The 15,752-nt window shown below is 34.8% G+C and overlaps 1 protein-coding gene across 1 annotated transcript in view; it reads left to right on the top strand.

Moving 5' to 3' along the window:
* LOC143640164 (zinc finger homeobox protein 4-like) overlaps positions 1-15,752 on the top strand; it is an 86,475-nt gene that overhangs the window by 40,963 nt on the left and 29,760 nt on the right. The window contains 1 exon segment of the mRNA XM_077108069.1: positions 9,146-9,254. Within this exon segment, the coding sequence (XP_076964184.1) occupies positions 9,146-9,254 (109 nt within the window).

Consider the following 15,752-nt stretch of genomic DNA (forward strand, 5'->3'; position numbering starts at 1 on the left):
TTATCTTTTATACTCATACTACATATGGTGAGATATTAAAGATTAGCAGTAAGATTAAAGGTAATTAAAAATACATTCCATATAAGCAGAATGTGATGGACTTTTCTGTCTCTCTTTCCAGGAATTACATGTCAGTAAATGAGTAGGGGGTTTCTGTTTGAGATGGCTTCTTTCTTGTGCAGACATCTCTGCACACTGAAGAATATGAGACCAAAGGACTGTAAGAGATGTAGGAGCATTGTCACCTTTAAAACAAAAAGCAACACCTATAGTTTCAAATTCCTGAGAAAAAGTAATGCTGACAAACAGATTTGGAGTCAGGGCTGTTAGAGACAGCTCTAAGATGCATTCCCCATGGAGAGCACTCAGTTTTATTTTTCTGATATAATATTAGAAATCACAATAAAATTTATATAATCAGTGCTTCCTGCATCCACATTCCCCTTTAATGGCAATAAAGACAACAAATAGGTAGATAGTGATAGTTTGGAAATACACAGATAAAACTTCTTATCTATACATGTTTTTATTCATTCATCCATATTATATAATAGTTTAATTTTCTGTAGCAGTTTTATTTTTCATGAAAACCCTGATAAAAAATAAATTATAAAATGTAATATCTAGCACGTTTCCAAAATACAGCATAATCTTGTAATACTGTTGAATAAATATGTCCTTAAACACACATAGACAGCATTTCCAATGGAAATGCAATTATTTTTTTTAAAAAACTCTACTGTTTTTTAGCTGCCATTGATTATAATATAACCAAGTATATGCATGTTAGTGATCGTGTTAGTCAATAGAAGCCAATAAAACTTTCTTTACTAGTCAGTTGTTCAAAGATTTCATTTGTTTATACAATTTCAAAATATGCCCTATCTAAACCACTTGCTTTGAAAAATAGCCCCTTAGTCACCCACATAGCTGTATTCACATTCTTCCTTTCATAATAGCAAAAGAAAAATAAAAGAAAGCGTGAGGTTGACTTACCTTTTTCTCTATCTTTTAATTCTGTTTAAATTTCTATCCCTTCTTTGTGTTGTTTTGCGCATTCCTACATCTTGCAGTATTGTACACTGCGAAGACCTAGTAATCGAGTTAAAGGCTGATGACGCTAACGAATCCCAGCGCAAATGACTGAATCGATAGGAAACCAGACACTGCTGTTTAAGTGTATCGATAAATGTACCTTTATTTTCTCTTGAATGGGTAAGTGTCGCAGTTAAGAGTCCTATGGATCTCTTAATTGAAAGTTAATTTTAAATCAATAAAGTGAGTCATTTAAATATTGATTGGCCCTTTCTACACGAATTGTTAGCTGATTTTTTTTGCAACAACTTTGTTTAAATGCAATCAATAGCCCACAATCAGTATGTTCTATAAAAAATTGACAGATGTTCCCAAAATTCCTGCTAGGCATATTCTTATCTGTTTACATATGCAGCCAAGATATTTCAGTCCTTTTCACACAGATCACGATGGTTACAGGTCCAGGAATAACTCTCCTCCTGCTCTCTCTCTCTCTCTCTCTCTCTCTCTCTCTCTCTCTCTCTCTTCCCTCTCTCTCTCTCTCTCTTCCCTCTCTCTCTCTCTCTCTTTCACACGCACACACACACACACACACACACACACACACACACACACCACCTCACACTCCTTATTTTCTTTAAATCTGACAATTATTTTTTTTCTGTTACTTTCAACCTCTTATCTAGTGTACCTTAATCTTTCATTTACATCTCCAAAGGTTTGAAATGAAAAGGCCATCTGGATATCATATCCATATCACTCAGTCACTTCTGTGATTGCAATTTTAACAAGAAATCAGTGTTATACTCCCATAAAATTTTAAAGACATTTGAAGATACAGTCTTAGGCACTTTTATGTCATAATACATTAGCAGTATTGCATGAATGCCAGTCGTCTTTAATGAAATAAAGCATTTTTGCCTGTGTGAACGTGTTTATCAAGAACAAGGTTAGCAAGTGCTTTTCATTTACTAACTTTCTTTAGATATCATCTCTTTCACATAACAGAAAATAGTTATGCTCTCTTTCCTTCCAGTTAGACAAAGAGAGCAGCCAAGTTGAAAGAATACAAATTGTATTACATTTAATTCATCTTGATTAACCTAATAAATTAAACTAAGGTACTTGTAGCTTTCAACATATCCACAAACATGAATGTTCTATTCATGACTCCCTATGAACCATCCATTATTTCCCTGTGAAACAGTTCAAAAAGTATAGAGCCATCATCAATGCCCTTCTCATGGAAGAGTTAATTTTGAACAGAATTTCTGATGACTGTCTAATGCAGTTATGATGCCACAAATTGAAGGTGCAAAGCTTCTCCTGCCCCCCTGCATTCTACGTGTATGAAATGGTATTAACAAATACTCTTTTGAATTGAAGGGAGGGACAAATTTGTAATTAAAAATTACACTCTACAATTATTAGAATTTTCAGTAATTCTATTTTTGTGTTTAATGATAATAGCTACTGTAATAACCCAAAGTTAACTTACAGTCTTATCCTGAATTATTTGACTGAGAAGTCAAACTATAGCATAAATATATTTTTGCTCTGAAGGGATAGTCAAAATGCAAGTCTTATCATTAAACTTGTACCAATAAAATTGATAACACTGAAAGTAGCTTTTCATCCTCCCTCCTTTTTCTTTGAAGACTGAAAAATACCAACCTAAAGTGTAAGTACTTGAGCATAGCCAAGCTCAGAGCCTCAGCTGTCATTTTAACGCCTCGCTATTTGTATAAACTATTTCAACTCTTTTGCAAATTCACTCTTCTTTAATCTTGCATTGTTGTTCTCTTGATGCAACATCTCAGAACTCGCTCTATTCCGTTTTCATTGTCAGGAGAGCTGCATCAAAGGAGAAGCTTTAAAAGAAATGGTGGGCTATCATTAGTTCATATGCATACGAGTTCAGCCTGGGAAGATGCTGTGTGTAGGATCAGCCTTAAGATGTGACTGATAGATCTTATTTGTCTGATAGAGCCAGCCAGGGAAATAGAGCTACAGCTGGTTACTTCATTAGGTCCTCTCATTGATTGAACCCTGCTGAAGTGATGCAGCAGGCTCCTCAGAGAACTGCTGGTAATAGAAAAAAATGAATTCTTATCACAGAGATTGGACAGGCCATTAACCCTGGCCTCCAATGCTTTTCAGAGGTCACAGACAGGAAGCCAAGCAGTGACTGGGAAAACTGTTTTCTGTCTAACTACAGGTCACGTTAGAAGGGTGTCTGTGACTTTTTTACCATTCGGCTTCTGTATGGATGAAACCGTTATTCTGGCAGATGTTAATAATCAGCTGTAAATAAATATTGGAACCAGAAGAAGAAAAATGAGAAAGCACAGGAATTTATTTCAATAAATATTTAATAAAAGAACAATTGTTACCAGGATGTTTATGGCCGGTTCTGCTGTAGTTTTAAAACTAATACTTTTTTTTATATAAATTGGAAAGAAAAATACATAGAGGTACTTTAAAAGCAAAACTTAATATGAGCTTTTATAAATGTGTTTCCTTCCTTCTTTTCTGTCCTTCAGAGATGGTGATTATAATTGCTCATGGCTGCCTTGTTTCTTGTCCTTGCTAGGAAGCCACCACCAGGCCATCTCTGAATGAGCACCATGCTCTGCTCACCTTTCACCTGGTTGAAGGGAGCATAGATCTACAGAACAGTCCTATAATTTACATTTAATGCAACCTTTCAATTGACCAAGAGCCCACAACCTAAGCCCTCATCTCACAGCTGAGGACTTTCCCACATTTGTCAGGTCTCTGCCACTGGGATCAGCCAAAAGGACTCATCCATTTAAGCCCAGAGCAGCACATGGCAGTTTATCTGTTTCCCTGAGGAGAAGTCTTTAGAGAAGTCACTGGTATTTTAACACATCTAGTCTGAGAAAGATGACTTCATAGATGAGGAAATCCTAATGAAGGATGCATCTCATAGAAAGAAAAAAAAATGGAGTGATTTCTTTCTGCAACAAATGCACATTATTTTCCAGTGTGTGTGTGTGTGTGTGTGTGTGTGTGTGTGTGTGTGTGTGCAGAAAGATGTACCAATGACTATTTTTAACAATAAGTTGGTGGCTTCTATACTTATGACTTTGATTTAATTTTAGTGTCTGTGGTCATGTGGTTTCTCTGTTGGAGCCAATCTTTCACTAGGAGTTACTTTATTTAAATATAATTGGGTCCTGTGGATGGAAAAAAAAAACCTTACCGATTTTATGTCTTTGGAGACCCACCCAAACATTTGGTTTGGCCTTCCATACAAAAATAATAACAAGGAGGTGTATGCTGTCATTGCCCTGCTCAAAACACAGGAAGTGGTTTGGCAGGGAAGAAGCCAAAACAGATTATTCTGGATAAACATAGAATCAGATGTTTCTGCACATTAGGTTATGTATATGTACATAAGTACAGCTAAATAGATTGCATTTTGGTGAGAATGGAGGAAATCCAAATTAACGTTAAGAATGCACATGTTGCAAGTATTTTTAAGTAACAGAAGGGCTTAATTTTATGGGTTTTTTTAGCATGAGTTTATTTTTAATTGATCCAAGTATTAAAAGAATCATGTTTAAAATTGCATTAAGTAAATAATGTTTAGGGCATCAAATTCTAGATTAAAAATTAACTTCTGTTGTATGTTTGTAGGTTGCTTTTTGGTATAAAACTTTTCAATTTATTTGCTGTATAAGTTAGTAAATATGCTTTTAAAATCTAATTAAGTAAATGCTTTCACTTATCTCATTTATCAAGAATTTCAGATTCTGTTGCAGATGTTTCAGGGAATGACACAGAGGCCTGGAATTTCAGCTTGTGATACCTGGACTGAAGCTCATGAAACTTTTAGACTTGTAATTAGTTGAGTTGTGCACTCTGAACCTCAGTGGTGGAACCCCAAGTTCAGTACACTTTGTCTAATAAAGAACAGGCATTTTTTCTTTGTTAGATTTCGGTCCAGGAATACTTGATAAACATTTTCATAGTTCTTCATACAGTGGGTATAATTATGTTTTATTAAGTCAAACGGAAGAAACAGAATATGCTTTAAAGGGAGAGAATAGTGATATTTTTCTTCTCACCTTTTAAGCATTTATCTCCTTCTATTAACACGAATGAGTTAGATAATGGAAAGAGTTCTCCTTTTCAGTTCCATAAGGATTGTATAGGAAAAAATGAATTAGTGAAACAGTGATTTTTTTTTCTGCCTGACCTATTGCATAACTCAGAGCAAAGTTGTTTTTTTTGCTGTGTGTGTGTGTGTGTGTGTGTGTGTGTGTGTGTGTTTTATAATGTATGTGATAGCAAATAACTAGAATACTTTTCCCAAAAAACAATTAGGCTTTGTTGACATATTTACATACAGCATATATTATTTTGAATTTTAAAGACAGTGGTGGTGGCTATAGAGCCAGGATTATGTATGTTCATAATATTTCAAAGCTTTAATTTTCAAATTGTTCCATGGCTTTTCTCAGGATATTTAAGTCTATCAGTATTATGTACAAATAAAAGAAAAAAATTCTAAAAATTAGTTTCTTGATGAGTCTTTTAAAATGATACTGTAAATATTCAAGTTTTTCAACTTCTTAGAAATTTTCTAAAGGCACCTTTTTATCCATGGAAGTCTTATAACATTTTTTTTTTTGTTTTGATTGAGAATTTTTTCAGGAAAAGAATATTACAAAATCGGTGAGCCAAAAATATCATCATCTTTCAATATTTTCATATTTCTTAGGTATTTCAGTGATAAAACTTGTGGTTGAATTGGAGAATTAAAAGGGGTATCTGGAAAGCAACTTTATTTACAAACCAGGTTGAAAGATTAAAATCTCTCCTTCCTTAGTATGGTTTTCAAATAAAAAATTTCTCCACTTTTTGTAGAATACATATTAAATTTTTTGAAAGTGCTTTGAACACTGGCATTGGTATTCCTCTTGAAAGTCTTATTTGTCTAGCAGTGAAATTCTCAACTTATTCCTAAAACTAGTGACAATATGGACACATTGGATGCTCTTCTGGTAATGTTCTAGGTGACGTTGGTTGATGCAGTTATACTTTATTTAATAAACTGCATTCTGCATAAAGATTTAATTAAGTGTTTGGAGAGGCCATTAGCACTTTTAGACTCCTGGAGTAATATTTCTTGGCAATATGTAAGCAAATGATTCCAAAATATTTGATTATTTCAGTTTTAAAAAATCAGGGTTTTTTCTTACTTTATATTGTAGAAAACATATAATCACTTTCATTTTTTTTTCTTTGTTTGAAGAGTAGTCTGTTCTGTTTTTATCTTACTAATCCACCAGTATGCTTTCATGGAGACATGATTTGATAGTAACTATTATGTTATTCTTCCCTAGCATTGTCCTTAATAATTACAAAAAAGAAACTCAAAAATTGTGACTGTAACAAATTAGACAACTTCGTCCTTGGTTTTCTGGTAAATAAAAAGTTTTTTTTTTTTTTTTACATTAATGTGATAAAAGGGAATGTATATTGCTTTCCTTAGAGTTATGTAACATCCCAAAAGAGTTTATTTAGGCTATTTGTACACAGCTTATGAATCAGGAATCTAAGGATCTAGACCCCTTTTGATTGTCTGCAGAATTATCTATATGTGCGTTTTTTATAGCTTACACTAGATTATTAGTATTCCTTAACAAGAAATACTGTTCTCTTAGAATGCTGAAAGAAAAGTAGTACCATATGGTTTGAAATATACTTAAGAAATATACTTAAGAATTACATTTTTAAAGTGCAGTCTTCTTTGTTGCTACTGTGTCTAATGCTTTCTCTGAAACCCCACTCTATGAACCTTACAATGCCCTCATGGAGGAACTGTGTTCCTCTGGCACCCTGGCTGCATAGACAAACCTCCTCTCCCCCAACTACAAGCTGCTAGCTCAACAGCTTCCAGGGACATTGTATTCTTGAAAAAAGCATTTAGAAACTAGGATTTTCCTAAATCGAATTGACAGAACTGGTTCCAGAGTCACCTTTGTGTTTCTTCTTCTCAAGGCTTCAGCATTAAGCTCTCAGTCAAAACAAACCCATTTCAATGATTTAGAAAAACAGGTAACAGAGGGATAAGGTAGAGTGAAGATAGATAATGACATATCCAGTCCCTTTAAGAAGAAAGAAATGGGAAAAAGGATAGAGTTAAGCGTTAAGTAGAGTAATAGAAAATATGAGCAAATGAGAATATTGTAAATGTATTGCTTAGCAACTGAGTGATGAAAGGTATTTTGGAGTGTGGTTAATATGTGGAGGAGTTACTCAGAAGACTTAAGATAATGAAATGAACATATTTTAGAAAGTGTTAAGGATTATACAAATATTAAGGACCAAAGGCGAAAACTATGAAAGGGAATTTGTGAAACTAAATATAAATTTTACTGTTTTCATCTGTTTGGTTTGCTATACAAAATGCCATAAACTGGGTAGTTTATCAACAATCGAAATTTATTCCTTACTGTTCTGCAAACTGGGAAATGCAAGATCAAGCAAGGTCTGGACAGCTGCAGGTCTGTAGGGCCTCTTTCTTCAGATGTGGTGCCTTCTTGCTGAGTCCTCACATGGTGGAACGAATGAACTAACTTTCTGTGGTCTTTTTTTTTCAAAGAGCAATGAGTCCCCACCTCTCACCTTGAAGACTGGTATTTCAATATATGAATTTGGGAGGACATAAAAATTCAGATCACAGCACTTACAGTTAACATATTAGAGTTAAGGTGAATTGTTGTCCTATTTTAAGAGCTCTCGCCTTCAACCTTATAGCAAGAATTTATAAGTTGACAAAAATAATTTGCAGATGTTCAGTTAATGGGAAAGCCAAAAGAGTCCTTAAAGCTCATCTAGGCTCACCCCCTCATTTCACATCTGAGGAATTAGCAGCTCCCAGAAGTTTCATGAATCAGGTTACACAATTTACAGTAGAGCACAAGTCTGGAATTCCTAGTTCAGCCTCCTGCTACTTACTTTTATCACATTCTGCTATATGCATAGGTTGAGTGGAGGGTTTTAAAAGATGATCATTATCCTTGTTTTAGCATTTGTCTGCAAAATGTGTCTCCCAGCCACTTTAAAAAAATATATCACAATAAAAAATAAGATATACTGCATTCATAATTCCTTCTTTCACAATGTTAATTGCTGTGTTTCTTTTGGCTCCTATCACCAGCACATCACTTCCCCTCACAGTGGCAGTTGATTCTTTTCTCTCCTCCTTCAGATGAAGGATTTTGAAGGCACAGGAAGGCTGTCTAGTATCTCCTAGTCAAATAGGGCCATTGTTGTTGAGTGGGCATTTAGAATTAATCTGTCTTTTTTGCTCTGAATTAAAATTATAGGTCTATCATTATTTCTAGTCCCCCAAAACACTGTTACTATTACACATTTCTAATAAAATATAAACAAACAGAGAGATGGAAAATAAGGGGTTTAGGCAAATCAAGGTAGATAGAAAACAGTAAAAAAATAAAATAAAATAAAAGTTCAGCTGAAGTGAAATGGAATAGCAGGGTCCAAATGTTGCTTCAGAGATAGACCATTGTGGATCTCTAGAGATTTAATAGGCAAATGTTTTCATTTTAAAGGTTATAAAATAATTTTTAACAGCAGTCTCTTTGCTTACACAAAAAAAGCACTTTAAAGGAAAAAAAAATAAAAAAAGAAATTAAGAAAGTATTATTCAGGTTTGTACATCTCAATTCTTTTTTAATAAGCAGTCCTTTCACACTTTGTCTTCATCACATTTATAGAAATGATTTTGACCCTTTGAAGAATTTTCTTGTCCAAACCATCATAGTTCATATAATTAAAAGTCAAGTTGACAGTTTATTTCATCCCTCAGCCAGATCTTCCTTGATCATGTTTCTCAAGGAAAGTTTAGGGAGATGACTTTATTGCCATTTTGCAATAATTGTGTACTCTTTTTTTCATCCTCTTCAGCTTTTGTTTTAAGCAAGAATGTGTTTGGACTTCAAATAATTAAATGCATAGGAATTACACATTCACAAAACAATCACAAGAAGGGACTGGGGAAAAGAAAACAGTGCATGGCGACTCATTTCTATGGTGTTTAAATGTTGTACAGGAGGAAGAAAAGGAGAAAGGATTTCTAACAAAGCTGGTATATAACCTTAAAGAACATGCCTCCTCCTTTAAACTCTTTGACCTTTGGGAAAAAAGTTTGCATCTAATAGGTGAGCAAGGAATTGTAATGAGAATCAAAGTAAAGTGGAGAAAAAGATCCGAATTCCAGTATTATCTGGAGGATTCCTCCTTCTGCTGCCATCACTGACTATAGAAACTACTCAAGAGGAATGCACAGTGTGCAGTGTGTGGTTAGGAGTTTAAGGACAGAAGAGTGAGTCTCCCACCCTCAAGAACTTTATATGCTGCCTGGAAGACAGAATGAATGTATTTGTCACATTAAACCAGGTAAATTATGACATTTTGAGGGACAGAACATTCAGTACTGTTTAGGGGAGTGTTGGAACTGGGGATTTGTACAGCTAGTGAAGAAGGTATGAGGACATGAAGATTAATAGGATAGGAACATAAATAAACTTTTATTTTTACAGTGTGTGTGTGTGTGTGTGTGTGTGTGTGTGTGTGTTTGCTTGTTTACTTATTTATTTTGGCATGCTCCTTAGGAAGGAGGGAGGGAATGACATGGTTCAGACTTAGGGATTAAAAAAAAATTGATAAGATTGTTTGATAGCAAGAAACTGAGAACCTAATAATAACCAGTTACAAAAGTAGGAAAAGCTAGCCACTTCCTCCTGCAAAAGATAGTCTAGACTCTGGAAAGCTTTAAAGGTGAGCCAATAAGTTCAGATGTGATGAAGCAGAAAATAAGAAGATTCCAAAAGCTCTTGAAGGTAAAAATGGCATCCCTAAATAGGTGTTTAGGAAGGTTAATCTGGTCTGCCATATGTAAGAGGGATAAATAATGTTGAGGAGGACCTGGAGGCAGACAGCTCATTCATTCAAGGCCAATTAATACATAGAATTGAGACTAGCACAGTGATAACGTTGGGAAATAGGAAAGTACATTGAAAATAAACCCACAAAACAAACTTACCAACTAAACATGGGCATTAAAGGAGGAGTCAAGGATTCTGCTGAAGTTTGGAAAAAAAAATCTCAGACTAGGTGGGCATGGGGAAGGCTTTCTGATATCTGAACACATAACATTTTGTGAAAACCAAATGGACTGTGCTTTCTGAACCTCTTTCCTGGACCCTGTTTTGTGTCACTCACTAGCGCTGGTCCTCTTTCCTCTCTCCTCTGTCCTTTCTTCTCTCCCAACTCTCCTCCCCAATTTTTGTCATAATTGTGATATTTTTCTCTGAAGGTGATCAGCCATAACCTCAATTCCATTGTCTTTAGCATAATTAATTTCTTACCCCCATTGTGTTACAGAAATCCACACCCAACTCCATCCTATGATACCTGTCACTGCCTTACTCTTGTCTACATTGATTTTTCCCTTGCCCCTACATCATTCCCATTATTCTACCAGTGTTCCATATATTCCTCACTTGTAAAACCTTCTCATGATGGTAAATCTACCTTCGGATACTACTCAAATATTTTTATTCCTTTTTTTTAATCACAAAACTCCTCAGATAATTGTCTACATTGACTTCTTCATTTCCTTCATCTTCTTTCCCTCTTATATGCAAGTTCAGATGGTGTTTGCTGTCTCCTCCACAAAAGATGTTCTGCTCAAAGCCCATAACTGCATTCTCTTTGACAAATGATTGATCAATTCCTGTTCACCTTCAACTAGACCAACCAGCAGCCTTTAACAAGTTGACTTCTCCTTTCTTTATAAAATGCTTTGTTCATTAGACTTTCTATGACCCATCTCTCTTGTTTTTGTTTTTGGGTTTGATTTTTTTTTCACACCATATTCTTGCTCGGTCTTCTTCTCTGGTCCTTCCTTATATAGGAGGAAGTAGTCAGTGTGTCCCACTCCAGAGCAGCCAATAAAGAGAATGCAATTCCTCTAGGAAATTTTAAAAAATAATAAGAAGAAAGAAGTAAAGACAAAGATAAAACAATGCTGTTGTGCTTTATTATGATTGTTACCATGTGTTGGCAATTCCACATATTGTCAATTAAATTAATAAATAAATGAAAACACTTCTCCACTCTAGGACAGATTGTTCTTAGTGCCCACCTCTGGCATGCGTTGTGTATCTCAGACTGCCTTGAGTTCTTATTCTCTAGGTGACCTTTTCCCATCTGACCTCAAGGGCTTAAACTGCCACTTACATGTACACCTGTCCTCCTCTCTTATTTCCCTCTCCTTTTCTGTTTCTGTCCCTTCCTCCCTTCATGGGCACACGCCACCACAAACCCTTGCCTGTTTGATGCATTTACTTGCATAAATAAATAGAAGATGTCAAACTAAATGTATTCAAAACCATTGATTCCAAGTCTTCTCTTCCTTTCTAATTTGTCCTGCCTACATTTTTTTCTCATCCTAATAAATGACATATTCATTTTCTTTTTTGGGGGACTAAAAACATTGGAATCATCCCTAATTCTTCTTTTTCTGTCACTTTTCTCACTGAATCCATTGCCACATTTTATCTAATTCTCCTTTGAAATATATACTCCCTCATTGGTCCACAACATTTTCATCTCACATGATCACCAGTGGCCGTATTTTTCTTCTGTCTATAATTTCACACTGTATCTTTAGCTTCTGGAAAGGTTGTTTTCGTTTGACCACTGCTTAGCCATCCACCTCAGGGTCCTGTGCCCACTCTTTGTTCTTTGTCAGTATCTTCTTTAGCCTTTAGTGTCCTTCATTGTCATTTGCTTATTAATTTTTGTTCCTCAGAGATCTTCACTCAGCCCTCATATTACATACTTGATTTGTTCTTCCTGAAGAATTCATTTACTCACAAATCATTAGTTAATGCTGCTTCCAAACATCTCCAACCCACACTTCCCTTCCATGATCTGGTTCCATCAACTTATATGTTTAATAAACATCTCTATTCAAATTTCTATTCAAAACTGAGATCATCTTTTCTCTCTCTCTCCAATCTTAGAGTTAACATTCCTTTCCTCTCCACTGGAATCCATTTTTTTCCTATCTCCATGACTTTTTTCTAGGTATTAATAAATTGAAGTATAGTGGATGCTTTAGTGATGTGTGTGTGTATGTGTGCACGCATGTGCACGCACACTTTAGTGACAAAATTCCTCTACCTGTATGTATTCCATCCTCTGCACCACACCCCAAAGATGAAAGTATGATTATTGCACCCCTGCTTATAGCTCTCACTTTGCCAAGATGCAGGGACCTTTGCCAACACTTGCATTCACACAAGGGAGAAAATAAATTGGCTATTTTTCAGAAACAATTTTTTTCTACTTCTAATACAGTCCAAAGAAAGCCATGTGCCAAATCTCATCAATCTCTTCCTCATTAATGAATGATTCATTGATTTATTAAGTATTGAAAATCCAGAATAGATTCCAATAGTACATATTTCACTCTTGGCTCCAACCAGGTCATTCTGATCTTCCTTTCCTGGAGCTACACATACTTTCACTACCTTTGCCTCTCCAGATGTGTTTCACTTATGTTTGTATTCGTCATTGCCTAGGTCAATGCCTAGGTCAAGTGTAGTGTACATCATTACCTAGGTCAATGCCGTAAGTGTAACATACCTATATAAATTTGACATTTTTTTCCCAATGTGGTGAGATGCAGAAAATTTCAAACCATGAAAACTCAAAGATTATTTCCATAAAATTTAAAAACTTTTTCACATAGTAGGCTAATGTAAAATTTATTTCAACAATTTTAGTGTTGATAAAGGAATTTATATAGTCATCTGAAGATTTTCCTGGTTATACATAAATCACAAAATAAATAAGTCTGCATATGAAAAACAAGAATTTTTGCCACATATGTATAACTGTATTTTATTATAAGCCGTGGTGAAAATACTCCATGTCAATGTATGTAATCTTTAAATGTTTAGAAAATACTGTACAGAGATAGTACTTGTTCCTTTTCCATGATTACTGAGAGGTGGTGACAACAACTTAGATTCCATCTGGTGACTAGGTATGGTGGCAAAGAGAGGTGATACTGTTATCCCCATTTTATAGATGAAAAAACTGGCTTGAACACAATAACAAGTTTCCACAGATGCAAGCCAGAGCTCCTTATTAAATTTTTTACTTCATATATTTCCCACTTAACATTGCCATTGTGAAAGCTCTAAAATATTATCCTGGGTTCACTATGAATTGACTTAGAAAAAACTTAAAGAGTTTTTTGCTTTAATGGTATATTCTGTAATCCATAAGATTAAAGGGACTGCAGTGTAGGGAATAATCTAGAAAATTGCTCAAATCCAACATGTGTGTGTAGATGGAGCTTTTTAGAGTTGTTTTTTTTTTTTTTTTTTTTTTTTTTTTTTTTTTTTTTTTTAGATAACTACATTTGCCAAACTGCTTGTATATTCTAAGATTACTTATAGCTTCTCATCAAATTTTTACCTTACTGGAAGATGGGTGGTGGTGGTCTAGAGTGAGGGAAGAGAGGGTTGTCCTTCTTGCAAGAGAAAACCTAAGGCTTACTTATATACCACTACCTTCTGATTTTATCTTCTCTCACTGTTTTACACAGGGCCAAGCCAGTGTCGCTGAACAGTCTTTGCAACTGGTATACATACCACTTTCATTAAAGCATGTATAAAATTTCCTTAAGGACTTAAAAAAGCTTTCATATTATGTTGCTTAGGATATTAGTATTTAGTCTTGTTAGCATTTACCTTTTACAAAATATCCACACAAATAGTAGTGATCTTTTATTGGCCTAAAACACTAACTTTACTGGTGGACAAAGAGTATAGTACATATTAATGTAATTTTAAATGTCTTAATAACCAAATTGCTGTAGCCTTTTCTTGAAATAAGTTGTGTTCAGCAGAATGGATGAAAGCCAGAGAATTGTGCATAAGCACAACTACTACTTATATGGTATTACACACTTAATATTCATTGACTTTACACTTCATTACAACCCTGAAATCTTGACTTTTTTGTTTGTTTGTTTCTATTTTCATATATACGATTCTGAATTTCAGAGAGGTTAAGTAACTTGTTTGATCTCAAAGAGCTAGAAAATGATTGAGCTCTGATTTGAAGTCAAGTGTATTTTGTTCTTAAACCCATGGTTTTCCCTACAACAAATATATCCATAGGAGCATTCAACGTTCCCCTGAGGAAATACTTCTTTAAACCACCTGGCTTCTGAGGGCCAGGTTGCTCTGGCAAAATTGGCTATTTTATGACACTTACGTATTTACTTTTATTTTTGCTTTCTCAAACCTTTCATAACATAACCATTATTTCAACACAGAGTATACTTTCTCCAGTTCTCCACAGCAAGCGCAGATGATGGCTTCATAGATAATGGTTCTAGGTATGTCACTGAATGTGACCAAATAGTGTAAATGAGAATGAAATAAAATTTTGGGAATCATGAAATTACAGGTTACAGAAAACATATTTTAAAAGTTGCAAAATGGATTTGGCTCTTCAGTTGTCATCATTTTAGGACAGTGCAGGCTCAGAGGGAGGCACCTACCAGTGCAGAAGTCTTGGGGAAGAAGATGTTAAGTGAGAGAAGTTACAGAAGCTTTCAGGAACCCAATAAAATGATTGAACCAAACAAAGGCAACTTCCCTGGGGTCAATGACATCTTTGAAAGAATCTTTAAAAGAGTGAAAAGAAATAGTGATAAAGAAGTACCCCTGAATAATCATTTGTTTTCTTTTCTGTTAAAAAAAAAATCTGAAAGCTTTTGACTAAGTGTGGCTATGTAGAAAATTTACTAACTGTGGAATAGAAAATAGAGGCTTTAATGGATTAAAAAATAGGTGTGAGACAATGTGGACAAACCCTGAAAACATCATGCTAAGTGAAATAAGCCATTTGTGAAAAGAAGCATAACTTAATTTGACATACACAAAGTGTCTGCAATAGTCAAACTGGTAGAATAGAATTTTAGAATGGTGTTTGTCAGGGAGTGGGGGTAGGAGGAGTGAGAGCAAATAATTGGAGGGTATAAAGTTTCAGTTAAGCCATCTGAGTAAGTTGTAGAAATCTATATAGCCTTTATAGCTGTAGTCAACACTACTGTACTGTACATGTAAAAATTTAAAAGGATAGATCTCATATTAAGTGTTCTTACAATGAAAGAGAGAGAGAGAGAGAGAGAGAGAGAGAGAGAGAGAGAGAGAGAGAGAGAGAGAGAGAGAGAAGGAAAAAAAGAAAGAAAAAAGCTAGCTCTGAGAGAGGAAGAAAAAAGTTGAAGTAACCGGCTAGTGTTCAACATGAACAACAGCTTTTACTGAGTAGAGCAGAGGTGAGTTTGGGGAGAAGACCTGCTTATTGTGTAGATGAACAACCTATAAACATTAGGTTAAGGAATGAAAATTGTTCCAGACCATATAGACATTGTGATGAATTCCATAAGGACTTAAATGTGAGAAACTTCCCAATTCCTTGAGAGATGTGAATGCAATATTATGCTCAAATTATCATCATGGTAGTTCAATATTTTAATTTTAAAGTAATCAAATGAAACAATCTTATGTGAGAAAATGTATTAGGAATTAGTAAATTTAAGAAAGACTATGTTTCAGTAAGAGCTC

Source organism: Callospermophilus lateralis, unplaced genomic scaffold, assembly GCF_048772815.1.
Source record: "Callospermophilus lateralis isolate mCalLat2 unplaced genomic scaffold, mCalLat2.hap1 Scaffold_129, whole genome shotgun sequence".
Classification (NCBI taxonomy): Eukaryota; Metazoa; Chordata; class Mammalia; order Rodentia; family Sciuridae; genus Callospermophilus; species Callospermophilus lateralis.